A 27,473-nucleotide genomic window follows, 5' to 3' on the forward strand; every position below is an offset into this window, starting at 1 on the left:
CAGAATGTCCAAATTACCTAACAGCGCGTCTTTCAGGACTTGTGGGAGGAAACCGACACAGACACGGGAGACCTTGCAGATTCCACACAGACAGTGACCCAAGCCGGGAATCGAACCTGGGAACCTGGAGCTGTGAAGCAACAGTGCTAACCACTGTGCTACCATGCCGCCCATCTGGCAGTGTTTCTGAGGAGAAACACATCGGTTTTCAGTCAGTTCCTGACACTCTGTCATTTCTTTCGGAAAAGTTCCTCCCCATGATCTACTGCTTTCTCTCCTTCAAAATTTGAATAGCCTATTGGCCTGACAGACTCCATTCTGCAGAACATTTAATCAGGACTCAGCTTCTCTGGGCTTTCATGCATTGTTTCATGGTGCAAATTGTGAATGTTGATTAAAACCTCAGAATTATCAATCCTTATGTCCCATGTGTGTTTATTTTAATGCAGGTTACATTGCAGACAAATGGAACAATAAAACGGCAGATTTAGTGCCATGCTCAACTACACTGGTAAGCTCAAGCAATGATCAGTTTACACTTTCTGAGCGCAATATGTTTGGAACATTAATTTCTTACAAAAACTTAAACTACAATTGTAATTCTCTCCAGGTATAAAACACTGGTTGGTTATCTTCATTTGATAGTCTGAAATTCCGATCCCAATTTACCTCTCAAAATCCCATTGTGGCTTGTGAGTTGAAAATAACTCCCATGGTTGCAGAGATTCAGCCTCCTGGGTTTTTTCGTAGAAGCGGAGTTCCAAGCTGATGTTTGAGGACACAGCATGCCTGGACTTAGATCATAGAAATTACAGTGCAGAAGGAGGCCATTCAACCCATCGAGTCTGCACCGGCTCTTGGAAAGAGCATCCTACCCAAGGTCAACATCTCCACCCTATCCCCATAACCCCGTAACCCCACCCAACACTAAGGGCAATTTTGGACAGTAGGGTCAATCTATCATGGCCAATCCACCTAACCTGCACATCTTTGGACTGTGGGAGGAAACCGGAGCACCCGGAGGAAACCCACGCACACACGGGGAGGATGTGCAGACTCCGCACAGACAGTGACCCAAGCCGGAATCAAACCTGGGACCCTGGAGCTATGAAGCGATTGTGCTATCCACAATGCTACCGTGCTGCCCTTACAGGACTTTCAGGACACCATCCCATAAAGTCCGAGGTGAAAAGCTGCACATGAGGCCTTGGGTACCTTAGTCAATGATGTACTAAGCCCCACAGATTCAGAATGGGGCCTCACTGTTTCAAAGTTACCCAAAAGGCAAACACAACATGAGTGGTCATTTGGTGAGACAGGCTGTAGATTGTTATGGAAGGGAAGAGTTTGATGGGTTGAATGGCCTTCCTTATTCTTTTGTCGCATTTTGTCCTCAAAATAAATCTACCATTCTGATTTTGAAATATAAATTTTTAGAGATAGAAGAAGATGTTTTGGAAATATTACTGAGGCAATACTGAAAATGATTGAAGGTATAAAGTAAACTTTGACTTTCTCCCTCCCCATACTGAACTAAACCATGACAAGAACTTGGAATCAAAAATAAATAAATCTCTTCTAAAGATTATAAATGACCAGACTTAAATCCAAGGTCCAGGGGTAAAAAAAACTGAAAATTATTCCTAGGGTTAAACAACAGATACCAGTATGCAGGTTATTAATATGCATGCTTGCTGCCTCTTTATACATGTAGGATGCACTTAATCAGAAAATAATTGGATTAATGTGTACACTCGGTCATGCAGTCCAATCTGAGTGAATAACTTGCACGTATATATATTGTTTCTTTTGACCAAGAAAAATGAGCACATCACAGAACATGATGCAAAGTTTTATAAGAATACATTTGAACTGTATGATTTATATGATTTCTTGATGACAAATGCAACAATAAATAACCTTATAACACCCAAAATAGAATTCCAGCAAGACACACGGGTCCAATAAACAGAATACATATTTTCACCAGATTATGGTGATATTTGCTCAACCAGGTACAGCAGGTCAGGAAACATTTCAACCTTCCAACCAGTTTCCCATAATCTCCTGGGAAATTGGGTCATTCTTAAATGTCCATCAGTCTTAATTCTCCATGGGCGGGATTCTCCCATTTGGCGGCAGAGTGTCCACGCCGTCGGAAATGCAGTCACGTTTCACGACGGCGTGAACGTGCCACTGGGAGTGCTGATTCTGGCGCCGACAGGGGGCCAGCACGGTGCTGGAGCAGTTCACGCCGCTCCAGCCTCCCATTCCGGCACGAACTGTGCGCCGCGCGATCCACGCATGCGCAATGGCACCGGCGTCAACGAGGACATGCGCAGTGGCACCCCAGCACATGTACGGCGGCCTCCCACAACACGCCGGCTCCAACGCAACATGGCGTGGGAGTTCATGGGCCGGCGCGTAAGAAAATAGGCCCGGGGAGAGAGAGGCCGACCCGCCGATCGGTGGGCCCCGATCGCTGGACAGGCTCAATCGGAGGCCCCCCCCGGAGTCGGAGCCCCCACATAGGCCGCCCCCCCCCCCCCCCCCGACCCTGCACGCAGAGTTCCCGCCGGCTGCCGACCCAGCGCCGGTGGGACTCTGCCTTTTTGGAGTGGCCGCTCGGCCCATCTGGGCCGGAGAAGTGGCTTGCAACCAGCGCCGTGCCAAACGCGCTGGCGCCAATGAGCTGTGCTGGCGTCGGAGCGGCGTGGCGCGTTTACGGGGATTCTCCAGCCTGGCGCGGGGCTGGGAGAATCCTGCCCCATATTCCTCATTTTAGAAGGGGTACTGTAGAGTAGTGGTTACGCTACTTCAATCCAGAGGCCTCGATGAATAATTAGCTCAAATTTGTGAATTTGAGTTCAGTTTCTAAAAGAAATGTAAATACTGCAAGAAGTTGGATTCAGTAAAAAGTGCGCACTTGTTGAATTGTCATAAAATACCAACTGATTGATCACAGTTGTTTAGGGGAGCGTACCTTCAGTCTTTTACCATGTCTGACCTGTGAAGTGGCCCAGCAAGCCACACAATTGTATCACCTCACTATCGTAGCCCATCATCATCTTCTCAGGGGAAACTAGCAATGGCTAATAAATGCTGATCTGGCCAGTGATGCTCATATCCCCAAAAATGATTTGGTTTTCTCTAAATTGGGAAACTCAGCATATACTGGTTCTCGACTTGTGGCAGTAAAAAATGCCCTCCCTTTCCAGTTTAGCTTACAGTCACAATAGGTTCAACAATGGAAATATCGGTCCTTGCAGAGTTGGTGTTGAACCTCAAGTTTTGAGCTGCATCGATTCTCTTGTGGTTTCTGTCTTCAATCCATGCCTGTCTGTAGGGAGGCGATGTGTAGGGGAGGGGCTGTGCATGGGCTGTTCTTCTCCTTTTGCAGATATCCAATAAAGATTTGAGTTCGGCTCGGAAACTTGCATTGAGCCAGCAGTAGATAAAGGGGTTGTAGCAAGTGCTGCTCATGGCGACCCAATGGAAAACAAAGTATGTGGCATTGTTGGTGTTGATGGCCTTACTGGAGACAAGGACCACATAGCAGTTCAGAGGAAACCAACAGACAGCAAACACCACCACCACTAGCATCAGCATCTTCAGCGTCATTATCTTCTTGCGTCTGTGAGCAAAGTACTGCTCCAGGGTGATGTCTCCGATGGCATTCCGTAACCACAGCTTCTTTGCGACTGTTGTGTAGGCCACACTTATAATTAAAAGTGGCAAAACGTAGAGGAGAATGAAAGTAGACAGGTCCATGTACTTCCAGTACAGGTCTGCTGGCTGCGGGAAGTTGTGGAGGCATAAACTTCGCACTTTCTCTTTCCTGGAACACAGAGTAGATAATTAGATGAGTGCATGAGGAAGTAGACAACAGTGTCAACCTGGCTGGCATTGCATCGGCCACACATCCTACACCCGGACTTCTCTTCACTCCCACTGACCTGAAAAGAAACTGAATGTCAGCCAATGCTGCACTGCCTGTTTCGAGTTACTGCTCACAAAGAACTTCCATACCAATGTGATTTCAAATCTCTTTATTTACAGGGTGACAAGAGAATGCCACTGAATGGAAATGAGCGTCTGGGCCACCAATTCTTTTTTTCAGTTCTCAATCTGTTTTTTTTAAATTTAGCTTCTCACTGACTGCTCTCCATGAGATTGTTCAATTAGCGTCAGTAAGTGAATGTCCTGTGTCAGCCTTGGCTCAATGGTCTCGGCCTTTTGACTAAGATGAGTGTGAGGTCAGGTGTAATGCCTGGATCTGGTATGTCTCCCTTGTGGGGACCATGAATTGGATTCAATTTGAATTGGTTTTTAGAGTAGGCAAGGAGCTGGATTAGGGATTTGCCCCTCTCCACACTCTGAGTTCTGGCTTTGTAACTCTGATAAAAGAATTTAAAAAACATGTTTGCCTCTCAGTCAGAGGTTGCGGGTCCAAGCCTCCGTCCAGAGACTTGAGCACTTCGCCTAGACTGACATCTCCATACAGTTGCCAAGATATTGGATTAAAAAGAAGATTCAAGAGTAAAATAAATAAATATTAAAACTAAAATTTGGATAAAATAAAAGGGGTTTCCCATTGAATGCGAATGCCATCAACACACAGTGTGAACTATCTACCAGATGCAATGCAGCACTTGTTAAGCTCCTTCAACAGCACCTTCCAAACTTGTAACCTCTTAACACCTAGAAGGACAATTGTAATCAATACATGGGAATGCCATTATCTGCAAGCACCCCTCCAAGTTACACCCAATCCTGATATCAACTACAATGAAAATGAAATGAAAATCGCTTATTGTCACAAGTAGGCTTCAAATGAAGTTACTGTGAAAAGCCCCTAGTCGCCACATTCTGGCACCTGTTCGGGGAGGCTGGTACGGGAACTATATCACCATTTCTTTATGATCTTTGGTACCTACACCACATGGACTGCAGTGGTTCTAGAAGTTGGCTCACCACCACCTTCGAAGGAAATTAGCGAGGCTCACACAGAATCAGAGAATATTACAGTGCAGAATAGGCCCTTCGGCCCATCGAGTCTGCACCGATGCATGAAAGGCCCTGACCTGCCCACCTTATCCTACTTGCACAGTGGCAACTTGGCACAGATCCGATGAACAATTGTTTTTTAAACTTGCAGATGGATCCCCTTTACAGTTGAAACACACTGAACCAACTCCCAATGTCATAGCCGGTTCTCACTCCCTGTTCCACCTGTTGCTTCCCTCTGCTGATTGCTGTCCGAGCCCTCTCAGTTCCCCACCATGCCTTCACCACCACCCCCCAACATAACTGCTTCCTTTCTCCCAAAGAGTTACTGCCAGTGACACAATGATTCATAATTGCAATCCTCTCCATCAGTTCACTGTCTGGGGATATCCACCAGGTACCCCGGGCTCATTAATTGCTAAATTCAGGCAGGCTTTGAGCCTATCTAATCTGGAGCATAGCTCCTTCCATATACCAACTTCTTGCAGGTGGGTTTATTCAATTTCTAGGACACATATTACAATACAATAGGATGTTGATCAAAACCTGTAGACTACCTCAATGACCTTTCCCTACAATAGCATGATTGTTGTGATATATAGGCCACTTAATGACTACCTGCTTGGTTAATTAACTATTGACACCTATTTTCCAGGTTAACTTCAGCGTTGTCACTGGAGCGCTTTGCAATTTCAGGTGTCCTGTGCCAGTAACAGAGTCAGTTCAGAAAGGGCAGTCTCTTGTGGAATAAACGCCCCGTAGCAGTCTGCTTTTACCATTGTGGCAGTGACCAGTTAACAAACCAAAGGCATCCGAAAGCTCATTTACTAATTTGGCAGCACGGCAGCATAGTGGTTAGCACAATTGCTTCACAGCTCCAGGGTCCCAGGTTCGATTCCTGGCTGGGTCGGTGTCTGTACGGAGTCTGCACGTTCTCCCCGTGTCTGCGTGGGTTCCCTCCGGGTGCTCCAGTTGTCTCCCACAGTCCAAAGATGTGCGGGTTAGGTGGATTGGCCGTGCTAAATTGTCCTTAGTGACCAAAAAAGGTTGAGTGGGGGTTCCTGGGTTACGGCGATAGGATAGATACGTGGGCTTGAGTGGGGTGATCTTTGTAAGGGCCGGTGCAGACTCGATGGGCCAAATGGCCTCCTTCTGCACTGTAAATTCTATGATTCTGTAAATTCTATGAATTTGACGGGGTAACATTCAGGCTTTTCTTTATAGATGTTACAATTCAGCGGCAGGCCAGCTGTGGAACAAAAGCAAAATGCTGCACACACCGGAAACAAAAACAGAAAATGCTGGAAATTGACAGCACGTCTGGCAGCAACTGCTTCAGGCTGAAATGTTAACTCTGTTTCTCCCTCCACAGGTCTACTGTGTAGCTCCAAGAATTTCTTTGCTGTTGTTTTTATTTATTATTATAAACTTTGAACATCTGGGAAATAACAACAACTCACTGTGCTGGACCGAGTCCCGGTCTTTAATAACTTGTTCTTGGCTGCTCACTTCCTACTTCCCACAGCTCTCATTGTTTCTTGTCTGGGTCTCAGAAAGATTTGATAGTACTTTTTCAACTGCTTATGGCGTTCTGATTGTGACTGTCCCTGTGTCGGTGGCAATCTTCCCCCCCCCCCCCCCCCCCGAGGAGAAAATCCATAGAATCCCGACTATTCAGAAGGAGGCCATTCAGCCCATCGTGTCTGCACCGACCCTCCGAAAGAGCACCCTACCCAGGCCTGCTCCCCCCATCCCGTCCCCACTTAACCTGCACATCTGTGGGACAAAAACCGAAGCACCTGGAGGAAAGCCACGCAGCCACGGGGAGAATGTGCAGACTCCGCACAGTCACACAAGGCCAAAGTCAAACCTGGGTCCCTGCTGTTGGAAGGTAGCCATGCTAACCAGTGCCCCACTGCGCCACCCTTGCATGGAGAAATGTACTGCACACGCTTTCACATGGCTGTCTGCATCTATAACATAGTGACATTGTTTTCAAGTGAAGGCTAGCAGAAGTCTAGCATTAATAACCTCTTCCCTGAGGTAACCATAACTGATCCTCGAGTCAGGCAGTAAACACAATGATAGAATAGAACAGTACAGCACAGAACAGGCCCTTCGGCCCTCAATGTTGTGCCGAGCAATGATCACCCTACTCAAACCCACGTATCCACCCTATACCCGTAACCCAACAACTCCCCCCCTTAACCTTACTATTAGGACACTACGGGCAATTTAGCATGGCCAATCCACCTAACCTGCACATCTTTGGACTGTGGGAGGAAACCGGAGCACCCGGAGGAAACCCACGCACACACGGGGAGGACGTGCAGACTCCACACAGACAGTGACCCAGCCGGGAATCGAACCTGGGACCCTGGAGCTGTGAAGCATTTATGCTAACTACCATGCTACCGTGCTGCCCGACTGATGTGGTGGGAGAAATATGCCTCCATGATTTCTGACATTTCTGATGAATATTAAAAGTTTTACATTCACCTAATCATTTATGTTAAGCTCTAATGGTGCCTCTGTAATAAGAGCTAGAAATAAAGTAATAAAATCTTGACTTCAACTCCAATGTCATTGTGCTCCACAATCATTTCTCTTCCAACTCCCCAGTACCACTTGTATCCCCTTTATATGCGTGTGCAGTAGATCAAATAAGTGTGGTCCATTAAATAATTAAAGTTCGAATTCGAACTTAAGCACTGGAGAACATTAACTCTTTCCTAAAAATTTACACTGTAAACGTACGTAGGTAATGAGATGAGTTATGCCTTCATTTAACATGACCAACTTCATGGCAACTGAGGCTGTTCAGCACTGCAACAGTATGTGGGGTGGTACAGGTAGCACTTGTTGCCTCTGCCACCTTCCACCATAGCATCTGCATTACTGATTTATGGGCTTCCTCCTTTGGTTTCTCCTTGTCTTTCTTTCTGTTAGCAGTCCCTCCACTGATGCATCAGAAATCCTCGGAACTCTTCCTGCTGTTGGATCTTATCACTACTCCCCGACCAGCCTCATGCCAATTCTCACAATCTTTCACCTGATAGTGTGTGCTTCCACCGTTGTAAAATGTGCAGGCTCCTGACGCACAGCTAGAATATGACCGTGGGCCGTTTGTCGGATTGATTCGATTTATTATTGTCACATGTATTAGTATACAGTGAAACATGTTGTTTCTTGCAGGCTATACAGGCAACGCATACCGTACATAGGGAAGGAAAGAGAGACTACATAATGTAATGTTACAGTCATAACTAGGGCGTAGAGAAACGATCAACTTAATATGAGGTAGATCCATTCAAAAGTCTGATGGCAATAGGGAAGAAACTGTTCTTGAGTCGGTTGGTACGTGACGTCAAACTTTTGTATCGTTTTTCTGACGGAAGAAGGTGGAAGAGAGTCTGTCCGGGGTGTGGGGTCCTTACTTAGGCTGGCTTCCTTTCCGAGGCAGCGGGAATTATAGATAGAGTCAATGGATGGGAGGCTGGTTTGCGTGATGGACTGGGCTACATTCACAACCTTTTGTAGTTTCCTGCAGTCTTGGGCAGAGCAGGATCCATACCAAGCTGTGATACAACCAGAAAGAATGCTTTCTATGGTGCATCTGTAAAAGTTGGTGAGAGTTGTAGCTGACATGCCAATTGATTGATGAGGGAGTTACTATCGTATTGTGCCTTTGTCCGAGATGCCGTTTGCAACATGTGACACATTGGGCGCGATTCTCCGCAAATCCGGCGTGAAGGCTGGCGTGAAACTGGCCGTGTTTCACGCCGGCCTCGGAGCTCCGCCCCGGGACCCGATTCTCCCCCCCGGGCGGCGCTAGTATCGGGGCCCGGGGAATCACGGCGACGCGGAGTTAGCGAACGTCGTTAACTCCGCCCGCCAAGAGTCACGACGGCTGACGCGCACGATGACGTCAGCCGCACACGCGTGGGTTGGATGGCTCCAACCCGCGCATGCGCGGATGACGTCATCACGCAGACGCGTCAAACCCACACATGCGTGGGCCATCATGCCCCTCAGCCGGCCCGCGGACTGATCCTGTGGGGCGGCGGAAGAACAAATAGTACGCGGGTATCAGACCCGCTGCCCGCAATTGGTACCCACCGATCGCAGGCCCATTCCACCCTTGGCACGGCCAATCGGTGCCATGGTTGTCCGGGACGGGCACTTTGCGGCCGTTTTCACGAACGCTGAAAGCAGGTGTGATCGCGGCCGTGTAAACGGCCGTAAACTCCGCGGTATTCGGCCCATCGGCCTGCGTAGAATCGCTGTTCGCCGTAAAAAACGGCGAGCGGCGATTCGTGTTGGGGGGGGCGGCCGGAGGGGGGGGGGGGGAGAGAATAGCGGGAGGCCGTGAAAATTGTCGGGAAGGCCCTCCCGCTATTCTGCGACCCGCCATGGGCAGCGGAGAATTGCGCCCATTGAATCTGTGATTGACACAGATACTTTGAAGATTTTATATTGCATCAGGAGAGGTGATTTGATTGCTACATGCTTCCATTCTCACTGGTCTGCTATTTTTCCTGAAAACCTTGCAACGGATTGTCCTCAGTGAAGCAATGCTCCAGTCCTACAGATGCCCCGTCGCTATTTTCTAGCCTGGCTCTCTGTGCTACCATTTATTTGAGGTACAGTTCAGTTTCTCTGCCTTAAGAATAGCTGAAGGGGTGGCACAGTTTCGCAGTGGTTAGCACTGCTGCCTCATGGCACCGAAGACCCGGACTCGATCCTGGCCCCGTGTGGAGTTTGCACATTCTCCCCGTGTCTGCGTGGGTTTCACCCCCAGAACTCAAAGATGTGAAGGGTAGGTGGATTGGCCACGTTAAATTGCCCCTTAATTGGAAAAAAATAATTTTAAATAAGTAAGAATCCTGCTGACATTTCCCTTCCCCAGGTTTTTCCCAATCTCTCCTAAAGTTGCCAACTTAAGCTAAATTTGGCAGATAGTGAAACCCAAATCCTATCAAACCAAAGAACCTGGCCGCGATTTTCCATTCCCACTCACAACAGGTGTTCCCGTGGTTCACCATTAGCTACCGAAGGGAGCTATTGGTCCCACCGAAGTCTACGGTTTTGTTTGCATGGCTTCTTCAACCTGCTGCACAGGAACCCACAGCGAGGCCAACTTTAGCGAGTTTGGAAGTCAATGCCCACCCTTGGTGACTGGCACTGTGCTTTTTGTATACTTGAGATCCAGTAAGCCCTTTTAAAATAATTCTTCGATCTGGTTGTTTGAATAGAAACAAAAGTAAGAATGATTATGGCCTGGATTTAGTGGTCATTGGCAAATCGATGGTGTTCACCATCAACCTGAAAGAAAGTTGTCCACAAATATCTAGTGATTCCTATGATCTGAAATTCCCCTTTCTCGATGACAGTTTATTTCCAGCAGCAAGTCAAGGGGATCAGAGCAGGTGTCCTATAACAATAATGTCACCAAGCAGGGCGAGAAGCCAATCACACTGAAGAATTCCCACAGGCAGGAAACCAGGGTCTGAAATGTATAAGTTACCTTTCAATTTAAATACATTTTAGAAAAGAGCAAAAAAGGGTGGGACATATACATTGGAAGCTGAAATATCTTAAACAAGCTTACAAAAAATTATTATATCAAAAAACTAGGGAGTGTTTATCATGATGGGAAATTTGAATTACGCAAATAGTTTTGAGGGCCAATAAGGTTGTTCAGCAGCAGTCAGTACACAATACACAGTTAAAGTGCATTCAGGAGGCACAGGTTTTTCAGGTTATTTCATAGCGATATTGCAACATAACAGAGGACGTTCTCATCAGTTCAGTGATTTCTAAAAACTTCCGTCTGCAGGGATTTCATCAGCACACCTGGTGGAGAATCAGGGAATTGCTAGCAGCAACTTTTGGATTCTATATATGTGTAGATAACAGAAGTTGCTGTCAATTTTACAGGGTAATGATTGCCAATTTATTACAAAATCAAAATTTAGGCCAAAGATTTTTCTTTTCAAAAGGTGCACCTATGTGAAATGGAATACAAGAAAAGGAGGTAAATATTCCCTGGCTGGCTATGCTTCCTGCCTCACCTGTATTCAACTCTGAATAACTTCTGGTAGATCGCATGTGGAAGGGAGAAGCAGGTTGCCATGATCCAAATGACGATGATCCAAATGACTCCTTTAGCCGTAGACATCCTGGGTTTCAGCGGGTGCATGATAACCTGTGCAAAGCAAAGCAAAAGGGAATCAAAATGGTGTCCTGTGCACCCTGGAGTACACAAGCAACATACGACCTATGTGCAAAGCTTCCAGATGCAAATAAATCACCTTTTCTTCCTTCAATATTTCTTCTCCATCTGCTAAAGGCATCAAATCAAGTTGGGGCGCAGTTTCACAGATGTCAACTACCTATGGGAACCCTCAACCAAGTAGCTATTCTTCTTGTGTCTGGGCAACAAATAGCTGCAGACAATTGGACCAGATAGGGCACCAGAGCCAATACAGCCATTAGCAAATGTCCACATGCAACAGTACACACATTTTCTAGCAGCTGTGAGATATGGCCGTGGTTTTTCCGAGATCACAGCCTCCAAACTGACTTCCAAACTGCTGCCAAGTGGCAAGTGGTGATGAAATTGCTGTGCATAAAGAGAAGAGCAAGAAGCTACTTCAGCAGCTCTGCCAGAAGATGAATGCCTCTGTTGTTTTGTTCACAGCTGCAATGCGAGGAGAACCGGTTAGTTTTCATTCTCATTGCAGAAGCAGCAATAAATTAGATATTGTATTTCCAATCACACCTTCCTTTCAATATGTAGAGGCTGCCAGATTGGTTCTGAATTTGCTGCTCAACCTCACATCATTAAAATGTGTAACATGCTTCAATAGGGTTTAAGATAATCTCGAACATTAAAGGGCATTGCTTGAATCACTGTGATCGAGCCAAGCTTCAGTTCCCACTTGGGGAATATTTATCGGGCCTCATCAATGACAGTGCATGTAGGAAAAACAGAAATATGACAGTTCAGGCAGTATTTGCTGAGCAAAATAATTAGGGTTATTGGACCGAATTATCCTGGTCCAATGCAGCTGGATTGTGAGGTGGAGGGAGGTCGGGGAAGTAGGAGGAAGCTGCATAAGGATGGCTCACTGATGCCATCCCACCTCCAGGGGGCTTCCCAGGGTGTGCTGGGTGCAAAGTTAAGAGCCCACTTCAAAGAGGCCGGCAGAAAATTAGGACAATTAAGGTCCCAACTAGCCGTAATTATCCAAAGACAGGGTGACTGAGCGCAGAACTTGGAAGCTCCATGGAGGTGGCTTCTCTTTGACAGCCAAGGAGCCATTGGTGCCGGAGACGCCAAGCCCAAATGAAAGAGCTGCCAGGGTGGAAGGTCATCGCCATGTCCTAACCAATTCTGTGGAGCGGTTACTCTCTCCACGTCGATGGCTCAACCTTCTCTGGGTTTATTCATTCTCCAAAATGCAAAAGTCGTCTCAAGATTGCCTTTCAGCAGTGCCCAACTTTCTTGGTAGGACCGCTGGCTGTTGTGTGCTGAAGACCCTCTAATTGAATCTCCCATATCAGGAATGCCAGGAGGTGGTGAATAGGGAGGCCACTGGTCAAAAGGTTGTGCTTGTTGACAGGCTGACAACATGCAAAGGCTGGGGACACCGATTTAGTCTCCAAATGTTGTCCACCAGAAAATGTAGATCTTTGTTTCAGGTCAATGATCTCTAATCAGAAGCGTACGCTTTCTGATGTATCAACCAGACTTAATGACCCATAACATCCGGGTTTTCCAGCGTCGTATTTAGGGGATATCCCAATGATGCGCTGGGAATTCCTTTAGTAAGTTCCCATACAAGGATTTACCCGGCAATTGCCCAGAAGTGCTAACTTCGTCTGGATGGTTCTGCCAGTTTTATTCTGATAGTCTGAAAGAGTTAGACTGGAAAAAAACCTAACTTCAGAGTAACTATTTAAAAATCACAGACTCAGCCTCGCACGGGACACCCCGCACATACACAACCGACGAGAGGTCCCACCACCCCACCCCTGGCACGATGCCCCCTCTTCTGCCAGCATGCGCTATCCGACACCCCACCCCCTACCAGACCGAATCCCTTCCCTCCCAAACTGACCTCCCCCTTCCATCCCAGACCCAACAACACCGCCCCTCCCACCCGCCCAATTGCCAGGTCTGACCACCCCTCCTTCCCCAGCGCCATCCCCCCCCCCCCCCCCCCCCCCCCCCCCCCCCCCCCCCCACCTCCAAACTTTAAAAACTTTCCTGCTCCCTGGAAATTTTCCATTTAAACCTCCCTTGTTACAGTTCCTGGCATAAAAAGGGGGAGTTTCTTACCTCTCTTCACCCCAGTTACTCCACGCTGATGCAACGAGGGAACTTGCTTCAATGCTCCTGTCTCACCCAGCCTGAGTGAGGAAGGTTGGGCAAGACAGGGGGCTTCGCAATCCCAATGAAGGTAAATCTGGCGAGAGTGGCAATCGGCCAGAGATTACCACTGCAGAACCTCCGGGCCATTAATTCACATTTTGACAATTCATGGCCTGAGCAAATTTTAAAACTTGGGTTGCATTGAAAATATCGTAGTGAGAATGTGCTTTTGATGTAAATCGTAATGGCAGGTGCAAAATACTGAAGATGCTGGAAATCTGAAATGCTCAACAGGTCAGGCAGCATCTGAACTGAGCTACCTGCTGAAGATTTCACCAATCCAGTCTTTACTGTGGGTGAGCATCGATAAAGACACCATTAATTAGGCTCTGCTGGAACGGTACGGGGGTGGCCATAATAAAGATGCAATCAGGCTCTGCTTCAATGCAAATCAATTTGAATCACTTGTATCTTCACAGAAAACCACACAACAGCCTGCAAAATGTGGAGTTCAGCCGAGATGATGAAATGCAAGTGTTTTTTTTTAGGTTTTACATTTTAGAGAATAACATAACAAACTAAATGCATTGACATAAGCAAGGAACAAAAAAAAATGGGCCAGCATACACGAGCACAGATGGAGATGGGAAAACAACATCACAATTCACTCAATCCAATCTTTAGACATAACTAGGTACCAATACAGCCCCACCAGAGACCGAGGGAGAGAAACGCATAAGGCCATGAAAACATGGTAAAATGGTGCACATCCTCCCACACTGTCAGTCCGCAACTACTATGAGAAATCAGGAGAAATGTTCCACGCCGTGTTTGCGTGCGTGCCAACATACATCGCCCTCAACCTCATATCAGCACAGGGACCAATGTCGTCCCACAGGCTCGTCTCCTCCAGTAAACAACATTGCAGACTATTATACAGTGAGACCAGGCAGCAACATGTTCGGTTTATGATCAAACATTCAGAACCTCCAAAGAAAGGAAGAAAATATTTAAACAAAAGATAAAGCTAAACTCACGGGATAATAAGGGATGAAGACTTAACCCAGGCTTCCTACTTCCTTGGTGCACAAAGGGCAGCCACTACTGAAAAAGAACAGGTCATCCAAACAACCAAAATGGTGCCACACGCCAGGGTGACAACAGGAATCCACCAAGCATAGATCTCCGTGCACTGAAGAATTAAAATCGAACCTCCCAAGAAGCCTCCAACAAATATGCTGAAGAAAATCCCTAGCCACCAGGGGCAATAGGATTTTAGCCATAGCACCGGACCGGGCCTCGCCCTGTATATCCCGACACACAGGAAACTATACCCTCATGGCCTCCAGCACAGCCCACAATCTGTACCTCAGGTTACAAACACTACGCCCAGGATTCAAACCCAGGTCCTCAGTGCCGTAGGCAGCAATGCTAACCACTGTGCCACATGGCGCCCCCAACCATACCACAATTAACCAATCTCACCTCAGTAATTTACCATTAGTAAATCTTCTGGTTCTGATAGCTCAATAGAGGACCACATTGAGAGACTGAAGTGAAAGAAGATTCAATCTCAAGAAAGAGTCAGAAGGATACAAAACCTGCCCAGGCCATTGAAGGATAAAGACATAGGTCGCAAATCTCATTGGGCTTTCGTTCGAGTGCCACTCGGCCGGTGAGTGCCGGGAGAGTTGTCCAGTGAGCCGCCCAATAGGCTCTGCACGTTCCAGGATTCTCTGAAGACCCGCGAGACATCGGAGTCGGATCCCCGCCCAAAATGTATGAAGTTTGTGGACCTACTTAAATTCGTAAACCTACTTAATGACCTACCTGCACAGGATCCAGGGGCCTGCCACAATTCCTCAGCCTCCCCAGCATGGCTGCAGCCAAGCGCCGATCAGTGCTCATCCACACATTCATGGACCAGACGGAACGGCACCCGGGGTGTCTCCCGGACCACCGGAGACCCAGGATGGTCAGGGTAAGTGCAGGATGGCTCCCTGGCCCTCCTCCTGGAATGTGGGCACCTTGGCATTACCACCATGGCACTGCCAAGGTGCCCGGATGGCACTGTCAAGCCAGGAGCACTGCCTGGGTACCAGCACAAGGGTGCCTGGTGCTAGGGTGGCATTGCCAAGGGTCAGGGGCAAGAGGGGCCATGCCCATGAAAGGAGGGGTTTGAAGGGTGGGGAGTGCAGGGCAGGTAAGTACAAGCCAGTGGGTCAGCCCTGCAGCCTCACGGCGCCGAGGTCCCAGGTTTGATCCTGTCTCTGAGTCACTGTCCATGTGGAGTTTGCACATTCTCCCCGTGTCAGTGTGGATTTTACCCCCACAACCCAAAGATGTGAAGGGTAAGTGGATTAGCCATACTAAATTTCCCGCTTAATTGGAAAAAATGAATGGTGTACACTAAATTTATTTAAAAAAAGGTAAGTACGACCTCTGGGAGGTTGGGTGAGTGATGGATGGAGGTCCTAGAAGGAGGGGGGTGCTGCAAGGGGGCTTGGGGGTGGACCCCCATGGACCCAATAGCGGGGTGTCCTCACTTGGGGGATGTGTGGTAGTGTCCATGTGTGTGAGGGGTGACATTGGCCATGGCTGGGAGGGATGCGGAGGACCCACAAGCACACTTGGGGATCAGGGCACCCTTCCTTTCAAAAGGGCGGCCCCATCTCGAGTTCATCTCCCCAGTGTTAAAAAAAATTTGAAGTGGGCGCTAAAGCGGTGAGAATCTCCCCAGGACTCCAAAAAAATGGCTAAGTGTCATTTCTTTTTTAAAATTTAATTACCCAATTATTTTTTCCAATTAAGGGGCAATTTAGCGTGGCCAATCCACCTACTCTGCACATTTTTGGGTTGTGGGGGCGAAACCCACGCAGACACGGGGAGAATGTGCAAACTCCACACGGACAGTGACCCAGAGCCGGGATCGAACCTGGGACCTCAGCGCCGTGAGGCAGTTGTGCTAACCACTAGGCCACCGTGCTGCCCATGGCTAAGTGTCATTGAATAGCAGTGGGGAACTCACAGGTAGAGCCGGATGGAAACTTCCTGAAAAATCCACCACAAATTAACTGATATTTTTTGGGAGAATCGGGCCCACGGATTCTTAAATGAAATACCTTAAAACAAAAATCACAAATAAAATCCGACAGGAATTAGTTGTAACTGGGGGCTATCGTCAATCTCAGTGAGGGCAGAACTAACCCTACCAACCCCAAACATCTGCCCTTCACCCTGCTCCAACTCCCCTCATCTTCCCCATAGACAAGATTGGGGGTGATATTAACAAAACACTCCCACAACCATAACGATTATAATAACAAAAAAGTCATACAAACTCTGCACAGATGATACTTCACATAATCAACTTAATATGAGTTTGCTCAAACGGGTTCACAGATTCATAGAATTTATAGTGCTGCAGGAGGCCATTCAGCTCATCGAGTCTGCACCGGCCCCTGGAAAGAGCACCCTACTCAAGCCCATATCTCCATCCCATCCCCGTAACCTAGCAATGCGCTTCACCTTTTTTGACACTAAGGGCAATTTAGGATGGCCAATCCACATAGCCCGCACAGCTTTGGACTGTGGGAGAAAACCGGAACACCCGGAGGAAACCCACGCACACATGGGGAGAGCATGCAGACTGCGCATAGACAGTGACCCAAGCTGGGAATCAAACCTGGGACCCTGTTGCTGTGAAGCAACTGTGCTAACAACTATGCTATCGTGCTGCCCACGGATTAATCGGCATCACCTGACCTCATACTCATATCTCCCACTTCCCTGCAGCGGAAAGGACAACAATAAATAATCAACAACATGTCCACAAGGGAATAACGTTCAGGGTTATGGAAGAATTGCAGGATAAAATGCAGGAGCAAGACATCCTTCCATATTGCACGAGAACGTAAGGGATAAACCAAGATCAGTGAGCACGTATCAGGATCACCCAAGGATTCCGACGCTCAAAACATGAGGCACCATAACTTCCAAAATGCTGTCGGGGGGGCGTGCAGAGGGAGGAAAACAACTCAATCCATTTAGCCACCTCCAACCCCAATCGAGAACAGGACGATGTAGGACCAGTGATCGGTGGGCCCGACTGACCCTTGATCTTGAAGGTCAGATTCATTGTACTCCATCGAATCTGATGCATTCAGCCTCCCAAATAAGGTTACTGAAAAAATGGCACCTAACGTTTGAACTCAATGGGAACTTGCCTTCCACCTCTTGCCAGGAAGTGGGCCTGTGGACAAACCTTGCCCGGCCCCCGACATGCCATGTAGTAGAATCGTGATGACACGAAAGCAGGCCCCAGGCCCTCACTAAGGAAAGTGTTCCTTCGAATACCAGAACTCTCTCATGTGCCTCCACCGTTCTCCTAAAAGTACTCCGTAATTCTCCAATTGCCACTGCAAGCTGTGCCCCATCCCAGCCCACTCCCACCACCACAAAACAACTGAGGACATTTACTATTCACCTCAGTTCTTCTTCGCAAAACACCCAGCAGTATTCTCCAGGGACATAACACAACCCAAGAGAAAGCAAACATGGGTAAATTAAAGATGAAAAGATGAGCAGAACCAGATCTTTCGAAAACGCAACTGCTCCCACGCTCACAACACACAACCCCCAAGTGTTTTTTTTCCCAGGTTGACTATTATTGGACAATCTCAGCTCAGTTCCAAGTTCACGTCAGTGTATAACCTTCCAGTGAGCAAGTGAAGGCGAGGGAATGTTTGCAGTGTCAATTTAGTCTTTTTGCCCAATTTGCCCACTTTGGAGCTCCCAGTTTTACTGGGCTGGTGAACAGCTCAGGGTGACGACTTTCTTCCACCCCAGGCTACTGTCACTGCTGTGAAAACCGCTCATCAATTCCATCCGCAAAAAATCATAAAATGACTGAAATGTTAAACAAACCATCCAGCTCAATTTTTGGATCCTCGCCAATGGCTTACAAGCAAGCACAATCAACTGGCAGCACAGTAGCCTTGTGGATAGCACAATTGCTTCACAGCTCCAGGGTCCCAGGTTCGATTCCGGCTTGGGTCACTGTGTGTCGAGTCTGCACATCCTCCCCGTGTGTGCGTGGGTTTCCTCCGGGTGCTCCGGTTTCCTCCCACAGTCCAAAGATGTGCAGGTTAGGTGGATTGGCCATGATAAATTGCCCTTAGTGTCCAAAATTGCCCTTAGTGTTGGGTGGGGTTATGGGGATAAGGTGGAGGTGTTGACCTTGGGTAGGGTGCTCTTTCCAAGAGCCGGTGCAGACTCGATGGGCCGAATAGCCTCCTTCTGCATTGTAAATTCCATGACTCCAAACTGATTAACTCAGCGGGAGTGTGTGGCTAGATTTGTGGATAGAGCAAAATTTTTAAAACTGGACCAAAGATTGAAATTTTTTTTTTCAGGTGGCCCCTAGTCAACGGACGTTTTTGCTCGTCCATCAGGTTTTCTACCCCACGTGCAGCGATTCCCATGGTGGGCGGGACCAAAATATTCCGCCACTTCAGCTACCCCTACCGGGCCATCACTGGCAAACTGGTGATAGGAATTAAACCTCGACCACCAGCTTTAAATTGTCTTCGTTGATCGAGCATCAGTTCCCAGCAAATATGAGACTAGAGCAAAACGTTGTTCAGTTGCTCAGCCAGACTGATTGTCAATCACATTTAAATAAGACGCAAGAAGAGCTGATCAGGAAATGATGAGGTTGCAATTATGTAATCTTAAATGCTATTTTCAAAAAAAGTGACACAGCTCACGGGAGCTTTTGATGTTCACACTAGTTGGCCAAATGTGCAAACATTTACCCACCTTTAAGTTATTTTCCCTTGATTCATTAAAAAAAACTCATACAAAGATAAACTAAAATAAAAAAATACTAGCCTGATAATATAATTGGGTAATGTAAAGAATAATATGACCTGAAATGTGTTGACAGTTATGCAATTCCCTCAACGCGCTTGAATTATTGATGATAACTGTCAAACTTTTCCAAATCTCTCAGCTTTTTATAAAGCCCTGAAGTCTATCCAAAGTATAAATATCATTTTCAAATCTGTGACGTTTCATAGAACATAGAACAGTACAGCACAGAACAGGCCCTTCGGCCCTCAATGTTGTGCCGAGCCATGATCACCCTACTCAAACCCACGTATCCACCCTATACCCGTAACCCAACAACACCCCCCTTAACCTTACTTTCATTAGGACACTACGGGCAATTTATCATGGCCAATCCACCTAACCAGCACATCTTTGGACTGTGGGAGGAAACCGGAGCACCCGGAGGAAACCCACACACACAGGGGGAGGACGTGCAGACTCCACACAGACAGTGACCCAGCCGGGAATCGAACCTGGGACCCTGGAGCTGTGAAGCATTTATGCTAACCACCATGCTCCCCTGCTGCCCCAATGTTTCCAAACACCCACTCCCAGGTAGACAGGAAAATAACTTGCTGCACAACCTTCTTTATCCTCATTATTTTCACATTGTACCTTTGAACTCTTACCATCTGTTTGCCCCAAGTTCTAAAACACCATTTTATTTTATTTTCCAACCACCATACTGAAATGGTGACTCAATGTATTGCATCCTATCTTAATGTGTGCTTTCCCAGGATCCCCAAACAGTGGAACTCCTTGCTTTTATCAGTGTTTTCAACCTTAAGCAATCTTTAGGATTTAATGGCCATGTGTGGCATCTCTTACCCAGTTTTTATTTTGAACTTTTGCCCCCTGCTTTTGTTAAACTTGGCGATGTCCTGCATATGGGTCTTAGTCGTTCAATTAGAGCATTTCCTTAAAGATTATAAACTATACATGTTCCTTCTTATAAGTTCCAGCTAATATAATATATTATTTAATAATCTATTATATTGTGGACTCATCCTCCAGTGGTTAGGATTTTTAGAACAAGTATTCTGATTCAAATTCTCTCCAGTATCTAAAGATTACTTCTGGTAATCTCAGTATTAGCAGCCCTCGCATGCTAAAGCTTCCCAGGCTCTCAGACTGCTACTGGAAGTCAACAAGAATAATGTGTGAGTTGCTGTTGTTTTTTGATAGGAGTTGTATATTCCTGGCACTGTGCCTATGAAATAAGGATAAGCATGTCCCCCATGACTGGCCTTTGATACAATGTAGAATTCTACATTCATACAGTGCCAACAGAGAGGCAAGTTTGCAGAGAACACAGGTCAGAGAATTGGAACAGGTTAGAGTGTCATACCCTCCCATACAGGCGTTGCAAGAATAAACCTAGAATATTTACATCACATTTAGGGGTAAATTTTCAGAGGATGTGGTTCACTGGGAGGATATCAAATATCAGCAAGCGTGAGGAAATCACTGACACAAATGCTTCCACAATTCTATAATTACCAGTTGGCGTGAGAACATAGGAGGAGCAGAAGTTGGCAATTCAGCCTTTCAAGCCTGCTTCGCCATTCAATTCCATGGCTGAACTCTTCCTGGTTTCAAATCCACTTCCCCTCTTGTTGCCCATATTCCTTTAACCCATTTTTAAAATCAGAAATATATCTATCTCCTTTTAATGCCTTTGAAATTTACTGTTTGTAGTTTGTACCTTTCCCTGAATTTATCCTACACAAGAGGTTCTCGGGTTTTGTCAAGTGGCAAAAATCAGTTATACAATGAAGGGTTGCATTCAATATGTTAATCCTTTTATGAGCAACATGTCTGCACCAAATGAAAATACACAGAATCCTTTGATTTTTGCTTTATCAAGAAACTATTAATTTCTCCTCCTGAAGACAACACTACAGGTGCAAAGCAAAATAATCCCATATTTGACCCTCTGTCTCGGTTGAGGTAGCAGACGAAGGTTCTGATGAGAGATCATAGGCCTGAAATGTTAACTCTTTTCTTTTCCTTCTGAGATGCTGCTGGCCCTGTTGAGTATTTCCAGGATTTTCTGTTTTTGTTTGATATAGCTGATGTTTATTGGGGAACTACCTGGGTGTCACTTCCCAATAGTGTGTTTGTGCATCTGGAGAAGGAAGGGTTGGAATTGGCTACCATGGCCCCCAGGTCAAACAGCTTGGCAGCTTTCATTGCCCATCCTCATTCCTGAAGCAGGGGAACGGGACTGGCAGACAGAAAATGTCGGGCACCAGGGGATAGGTTGTTAAGATGCCTGCTGGTGCATTGCATCACAGATTTCTATTATGCCTCCCTACACTACAGCACGGTAGCATAGTGGTTAGCACTATGGCTTCACAGCGTCAGGGTCCCAGGTTTGATTCCTGCTTGGGTCACTGTCTGTGCAGAGTCTGCACGTTCTCCCTGTGTCTGCGTGGGTTTTCTCCGGGTGCTCCGGTTTCCTCCCACAGTCCAAAGATGTGCAGGTTTGATGGATTGGCCATGATAAATTGCCCTTAGTGTCCAAAATTGCCCTGAGTGTTGGGTGGGGTTATTGGGTTATGGGGATAAGATTAGATGGGGTACCTGGGTTACAGGGATAGGCTGGAAGTGTGGGCTTGAGTAGGGTGCTCTTTCTAAGAGCCGGTGCAGACTCGATGGGCCGAATGGCCTCCTTCTGCACTGTAGATTCTATGATTCTATGACGACGGGAAAATAAATTCTGAGTATTTTATACCTCCAAACTTTTAAACCCTTAATATTTGAATCCTCCACAATTGTGGGAAGATTTCCTGGATTCCTATCCAACAACAGAAGGTTGCTTCACATTAATTTTGCATCCTTTAGGGTCGGCGCTGTACCTGATGTCGGTCCAAAGCGATAGCAGTGAGGGTCAGTACAGAGACATGGACAGAACAGTACTGCGCAAACCGACTGACGTGACACATCAGCTTCCCGAACACCCAGTTACTATTTACGAACCGAACCTGCAAGAGAAACAAGAAATTATCACTCTGCAATATTCATTCACTCCTCCATGGACAATTCATGCTTCAACATCAAGAATAAATAAATATAAAGTGGTGAAGCAGTAAACACCTCATCCCACAACTTCACCTGCTCCTGACTTGAGATATGGTTCTTCTCCAGAGAAGTCAGAAAACCACTGGTATTTTACGCAATTAACCATCGTTAATGTGGGGTTTCACCAGTTTATTCAATCAGGAGTCAGATTCTATCCATACGCATGCACTTCCAGGCGGAAATTCTGGTTAAAATCCAGGGGCAGGAATCTTTCCCAATACCTTTCTCTGGAGCAGGAAGCAATGGCAAATAATGGCAACTCAAATGGCAGACAAGACCAAAGATTAAAGCTCAGACCTTTGAAATCTGTATAACCACTCAAATGGTACATTTAGCGACTGTGATATTAGAGAAGTCTTTGGTATTTATATATCTTAAAGAAAGAAAGCCATGCAGAGGTAATGTGGTGATGCAGCATGTTAACGGTTCTGTGGTTGCAGACCACAAGAGAAAGGAAGACTGCAGACAATCAGCCTGAAATAACATGCAGTAGACTAAATAACGTGAAATTATGCTTTAAAATGTACCATAACATGATGATGAGAGGAGGTTCCCTGAATAGGAGAGACGAGAACTAAAGGACACAGTTTAAAAATAAGGTGATGAAGAGGGCAATTTTCTCTCAGAGGGATTCATCTGTCGCTTCCCCAGAGAGAAGTGGAAAGATGGTCATTTCATATTGTAAGGCAGAGTTAGACAGATCCTTGATTGACAAGGGAGTCAAAGGTTATGGGGAGGTGGGGGGTGCTGACAGGGAAGAACAGTTGAGGTCACAATCAGATCAGCCATGATCTAATCAAATGGCGGCGCAGGTTCTTGGGGCTGACGTGACTAGTCCCAATTTGTGTTTGTAAATTCATACGTAACATTGACACGACTGTTTACTTCAGTCCAGCTGGACATGTCCGACCAGTTCAATCGATTGAAGTAATGAAAGTGCTATTTTACATGTGTTATAAACCAAAATCAACCTTGTGAAGACAGCGAGTAGTTTCCTTCAGTAATCAGTGAACTCTCATGTATAACTGACAGAAGTTGATTTCAAGCCTCCTTTTTGTCATGAAATAAATCATTTTTTTAAAAATTAATCAGTGTTTCAGGTAATATTTCTCCTGAGTAATGTGAGACCTACAACACAGTTGGAATCTTGAACTACTAATCTGGTCCACTCAATATCAGAACTGGGAACTCCCAGTGAGGAAGTGATTGTGAAAAGCATTCAAAATGTAATTAAAGGTTAATTGTCAATTAGTGGCATCAGTTAATTTAAGTCCAAGCCCGGAGTGCTTCTTTCAGTCTCAATTTAAGGGAATGTTAAAGGCTGTCAGACCATGTGCACGCCCCTTGGAGCATGCCGAGGAACATCAAGGAGAACAGTGCTGATTTTCACCAACAGTGTATCTTTAAAATCAAGAGGTTTAGACTGCAGGAAAGCTGCAAAATCTGTTTGCATCATTCCCTGGGCCACTGGCAACTCTAACCCTCAGATTTTAACATGCAGGTTCTCACTGATAAGGATTGTCATTTTTCACTAGGGGCGGCACGGTAGCACAGTGGTTAGCACTGTTGCTTCACAGCTCCAGGGTCCCAGGTTCGATTTCCGGCTTGGCTCACTGTCTGTGCAGAGTCTGCACGTTCCTCCTGTGTCTGTGTGGGTTTCCCCCGTGTCCAAAGATGTGCAGGCTAGGTGGATTGGCCATGCTAAATTGCCCTTAGTGTCCTAAAAGGTTAGGTGGGGGTTACGGGGATAGGTTGGAGGTGTGGGCTTAAGTAGGGTGCTCTTTCCAAGGGCCAGTGCAGACTCGATGGGCTGAATGGCACGGTAAATTCTATGATTCTATGGCTTCGCTTGCAGAGATGAGACTGATTCTTGGAGATCTGTTTGGGGCTCTGGATAGAGGTGAATAGAACATTAAGGCAGGTAATATAATGTCACTGAGCAGCATATTATTACAGCACCATTAGATATCAAAATTATTTGATGAGGGTTTTTCTTTAAAATTCTGAGTACCCACCAGGTGCAGAGTTGGCATATCGAATCAGCCATTGATGTGTATAGAGATACATGATGGAGATGCCTTGTACTTAACAGGCAGAATTCAACAATCATTCAATCGAAGTGGGGTGTCACATTTGAAGAGAATGTGCTTTGGGGAATCAATCTTGTAGCTCTGTACCTCTAACCCACCCTCCCTTTGAGCCTGGCTCCCCAACATGAGCTTGGCCATCACTGAATAATCCCGAAGAGTGCCAACAACTGGCTCTCCATCCTCTCCAAGAGCTGTATTCACTCCACTTAAACACTACCTGTCAACATGACTGTACAGTTAGCAGTGAAGATATGCCATCAATGCTTAACAAAATGCCGACATCCCCTTCTTCATGAATTCAGAGTGACGTCCCAAATGTACAGGGTGATTCATTAATTCTTAATTTGCATTTGCTTTTTGAAAAGCTAATACTCCACTGCGAAGATCTTTTAAGTGAGCAGTGGATTCATTTAAAACCAAGATTAATTAGCATGTATGTTTTTTTGAATCACAGTTATGAAACATGGGGCAACTTGAAACACTTCTGCCTGTCAATGTACCAGAGACAGAGGATCTCTCCCAGTTCCTCCCTCGCCCAAGACCAAATAGAAGGTTGTCTAAACACTTTCTCATCAAATGTCAAAACTCCGAATGAGCTCCTAATAATTCTGGAATCTCCAGTTTGAGGTTAAGGCAACAGGCAGGTCTTACCAGAGTGAAGGGGGTGTTGAGAAGGGTGATCATGATATCTGCTACGGCTAGATTGACAATGAACAGGCTGGTTGCAGAATGCATCCTCTTGTTTTTGACCACCACCTGGCAGACCAGGACATTGCCGAACAGAGAGATAACGATGATGACCGAGTAAGCGACGATCAGCAATGCTTTCACGGTCGGGTTCTGGGACTCGGCTTCGTACTTGCTGTGGTTGCTGAAGACGCCCCAGTCATCCATGGTCAAGTTGCGCCAGTTGAAGAAGGCGGAGGTGTTGGAAAGGCCATAGAGCGCCGAGAAGAAGTCGCTGCCGTTGCCTTCCTCCGAGCTCCTCCGGAAGGAGCTGGTCACATAGGGCAGGGGCAGCCACAGATAGCGGCTCATGGCGTTCATGGGGCAGCCACTTTGAGCAACTTGGGTGATCAGGTCAACAGCTTTGCAGCGCCCGGTTCTGGCTCCCCCTCACTGTCTGTGAAACAGCTGCAACATTCCCTTACACTGACTGACAAGGTGAGTGCGAGGTATCAAATATGCCCTTCCCTGGTGGATTGCACCCTCTCTGGAACATTGCGGGTTCCAATCGCCGGCAACATTTATACACAGGCTGAAATGCAATGAAGAGGCGGGGCCTCCTCGCAACCAGTTAGCCAATCCAGGCGCTCCATCCGCCTCCGGGTTGTATCAATTCCAACACAAAATAAAACTGGTCCAGAGAGTCAGAACTTTCCCAATGGGTTCCCGTCCATCAGCCAGAGAGGGGTTTCCAAAGAAAAGTATTCTTAAATTCAAGCTGCTGGATAACAACTCACTTTCTCGCAGTAGCAAGCAAGCAGGCAAGTTAAAAAAAAAACACAAGCCGATTTTTTGAGGTTTACACAGAGGAAGGTGCCAGCAGCTCACCTCCGGGGGAGGAAGGGGGAAACAATAATGTAGTCTCTGGTTTCAACTCAAATTTTAAGTGACTTTGCCATTACCCGACCCCGCAATTATCCCCATCCCCGCGGTGAGATTGACATAAGAGAGAGCGCAGCAGCTGAAGACCTCTCACGAGCAATGCCACCGACTGAGATTAACAAGCACTTTCTATCTAACAGTGTCAATCTTCGCACAATTTCTGCTGCCCCTTTTTGGCCGGGCAGCTGGGGGTGATGGTTTGCACCATCAGCTGATCATGTATCATGTGTGGCCATTGGGGCAGCTCTGAATATTTTATTATGCATACAGGTTAGAAGAAAATTAGTCACAGTCAGTTAACTAAAGACACCGGTGGACATCATGCAAAAGAACAGAAATAGACACGTTCAAATTGTCCATGTGACTCACTAGATAATTGCAGTTTTTTAATTGGCCATAAACGCTGGAAAATGGCAAGGTTGGATCTTCAGTCTGTTTCACATTGACTGATTTTAGCCAGGATGGAGGTTGGGGTTTGTTGCCTCTCCTGGATGAGGGTCACAACTGACATGTCAGAGCTGACATGTCACAACTGACATGTCACACAAACTACTTACACAAGTATTCGTGAATCAAGTTTACTTTATTCGGATCCAATGTGTCACACAGGCATTTATGCAGTTAATGATTGTCACACAGATTAATACTTTAACCCTGAATAAAAACCCGTCTCACACACACTTCAACTCAATACATGGTAACTGTTATGCAACTCACAAATTGAACTCAAGCCCTATCAAACAGCTGGCCAGGCTTTCTGGAAGGATGCTTTATTGCTCATCGAGCCCTTGACTCGGGGTATGATTCTGCGATGGCTATTCCCTGGGCTCTCGCTGATGAAGCTTTAAATCCTTTTTAAATATGATTTCTTCCAGTTTTTCGAAGGTTCGATGATGTCAGTTTATTGCCCTCTGACTGCTGAGGTTGTGTTTCACAGATCCAGTGAACAGGAGTCAATTGTTCCATCATGCCATAAAACATCATCCAGATTAATAGATTCTGTGGCTAAAAAGGTTATGTGGCCCTTTTTCAATGTTTCCAGCCGCCTGGTTCCAATCATCCTTCAGCTTCCTTTGTCACATTGCTGTTTGGTGGTATTCTCCGTTTCTGAGACTAAGGGCTGGATTCACCAATTTTGATACAAAGTGTTGATGCCAACGCAGAATTTGTTGAGTATTACGACTGTGAAACTGGTGCCACACCTGGACTGATTCAGCAACTGTCAAGGGGCGAGACCGGCACCACGTGGAACGCAATCAATTCTCATGAGAAACACTGCGGGATTCACCAGTTTCCTGATTAACACTCAGGAGGCTGACATGCTGCAGCCGCATGTCCACATTTCACTCCCGACAGGCACCATCCCTGCCAACAAGATGGCAGTAAGATGCACAGCCCCACGTTTTGCAGTG

The 27,473-nt window shown here is 46.5% G+C and overlaps 1 protein-coding gene across 2 annotated transcripts; it reads right to left on the reverse strand.

Annotated features, from left to right (window-relative positions):
• Positions 1-2,657: 2,657 nt before the first annotated feature.
• gpr83 (G protein-coupled receptor 83) lies at positions 2,658-25,686 on the reverse strand. 2 transcript variants are annotated; one of them, XM_038775472.1, is made up of 4 exons: positions 25,105-25,686; positions 22,141-22,266; positions 11,082-11,215; positions 2,658-3,838 (listed from the first exon to the last, which is right to left on the reverse strand). In XM_038775472.1, exons 1-4 carry the CDS (start codon positions 25,498-25,500, stop codon positions 3,220-3,222), a joined length of 1,275 nt encoding a protein of 424 aa, XP_038631400.1. In that variant the 5' UTR covers positions 25,501-25,686; the 3' UTR covers positions 2,658-3,219. The 2 variants fall into 2 exon arrangements, with proteins under 2 accessions (XP_038631400.1, XP_038631401.1); XM_038775473.1 differs by lacking the exon at positions 22,141-22,266.
• Between the last annotated feature and the right edge of the window lie 1,787 nt (positions 25,687-27,473).

Source organism: Scyliorhinus canicula, chromosome 17 (assembly GCF_902713615.1).
Source record: "Scyliorhinus canicula chromosome 17, sScyCan1.1, whole genome shotgun sequence".
Taxonomy (NCBI): Eukaryota; Metazoa; Chordata; class Chondrichthyes; order Carcharhiniformes; family Scyliorhinidae; genus Scyliorhinus; species Scyliorhinus canicula.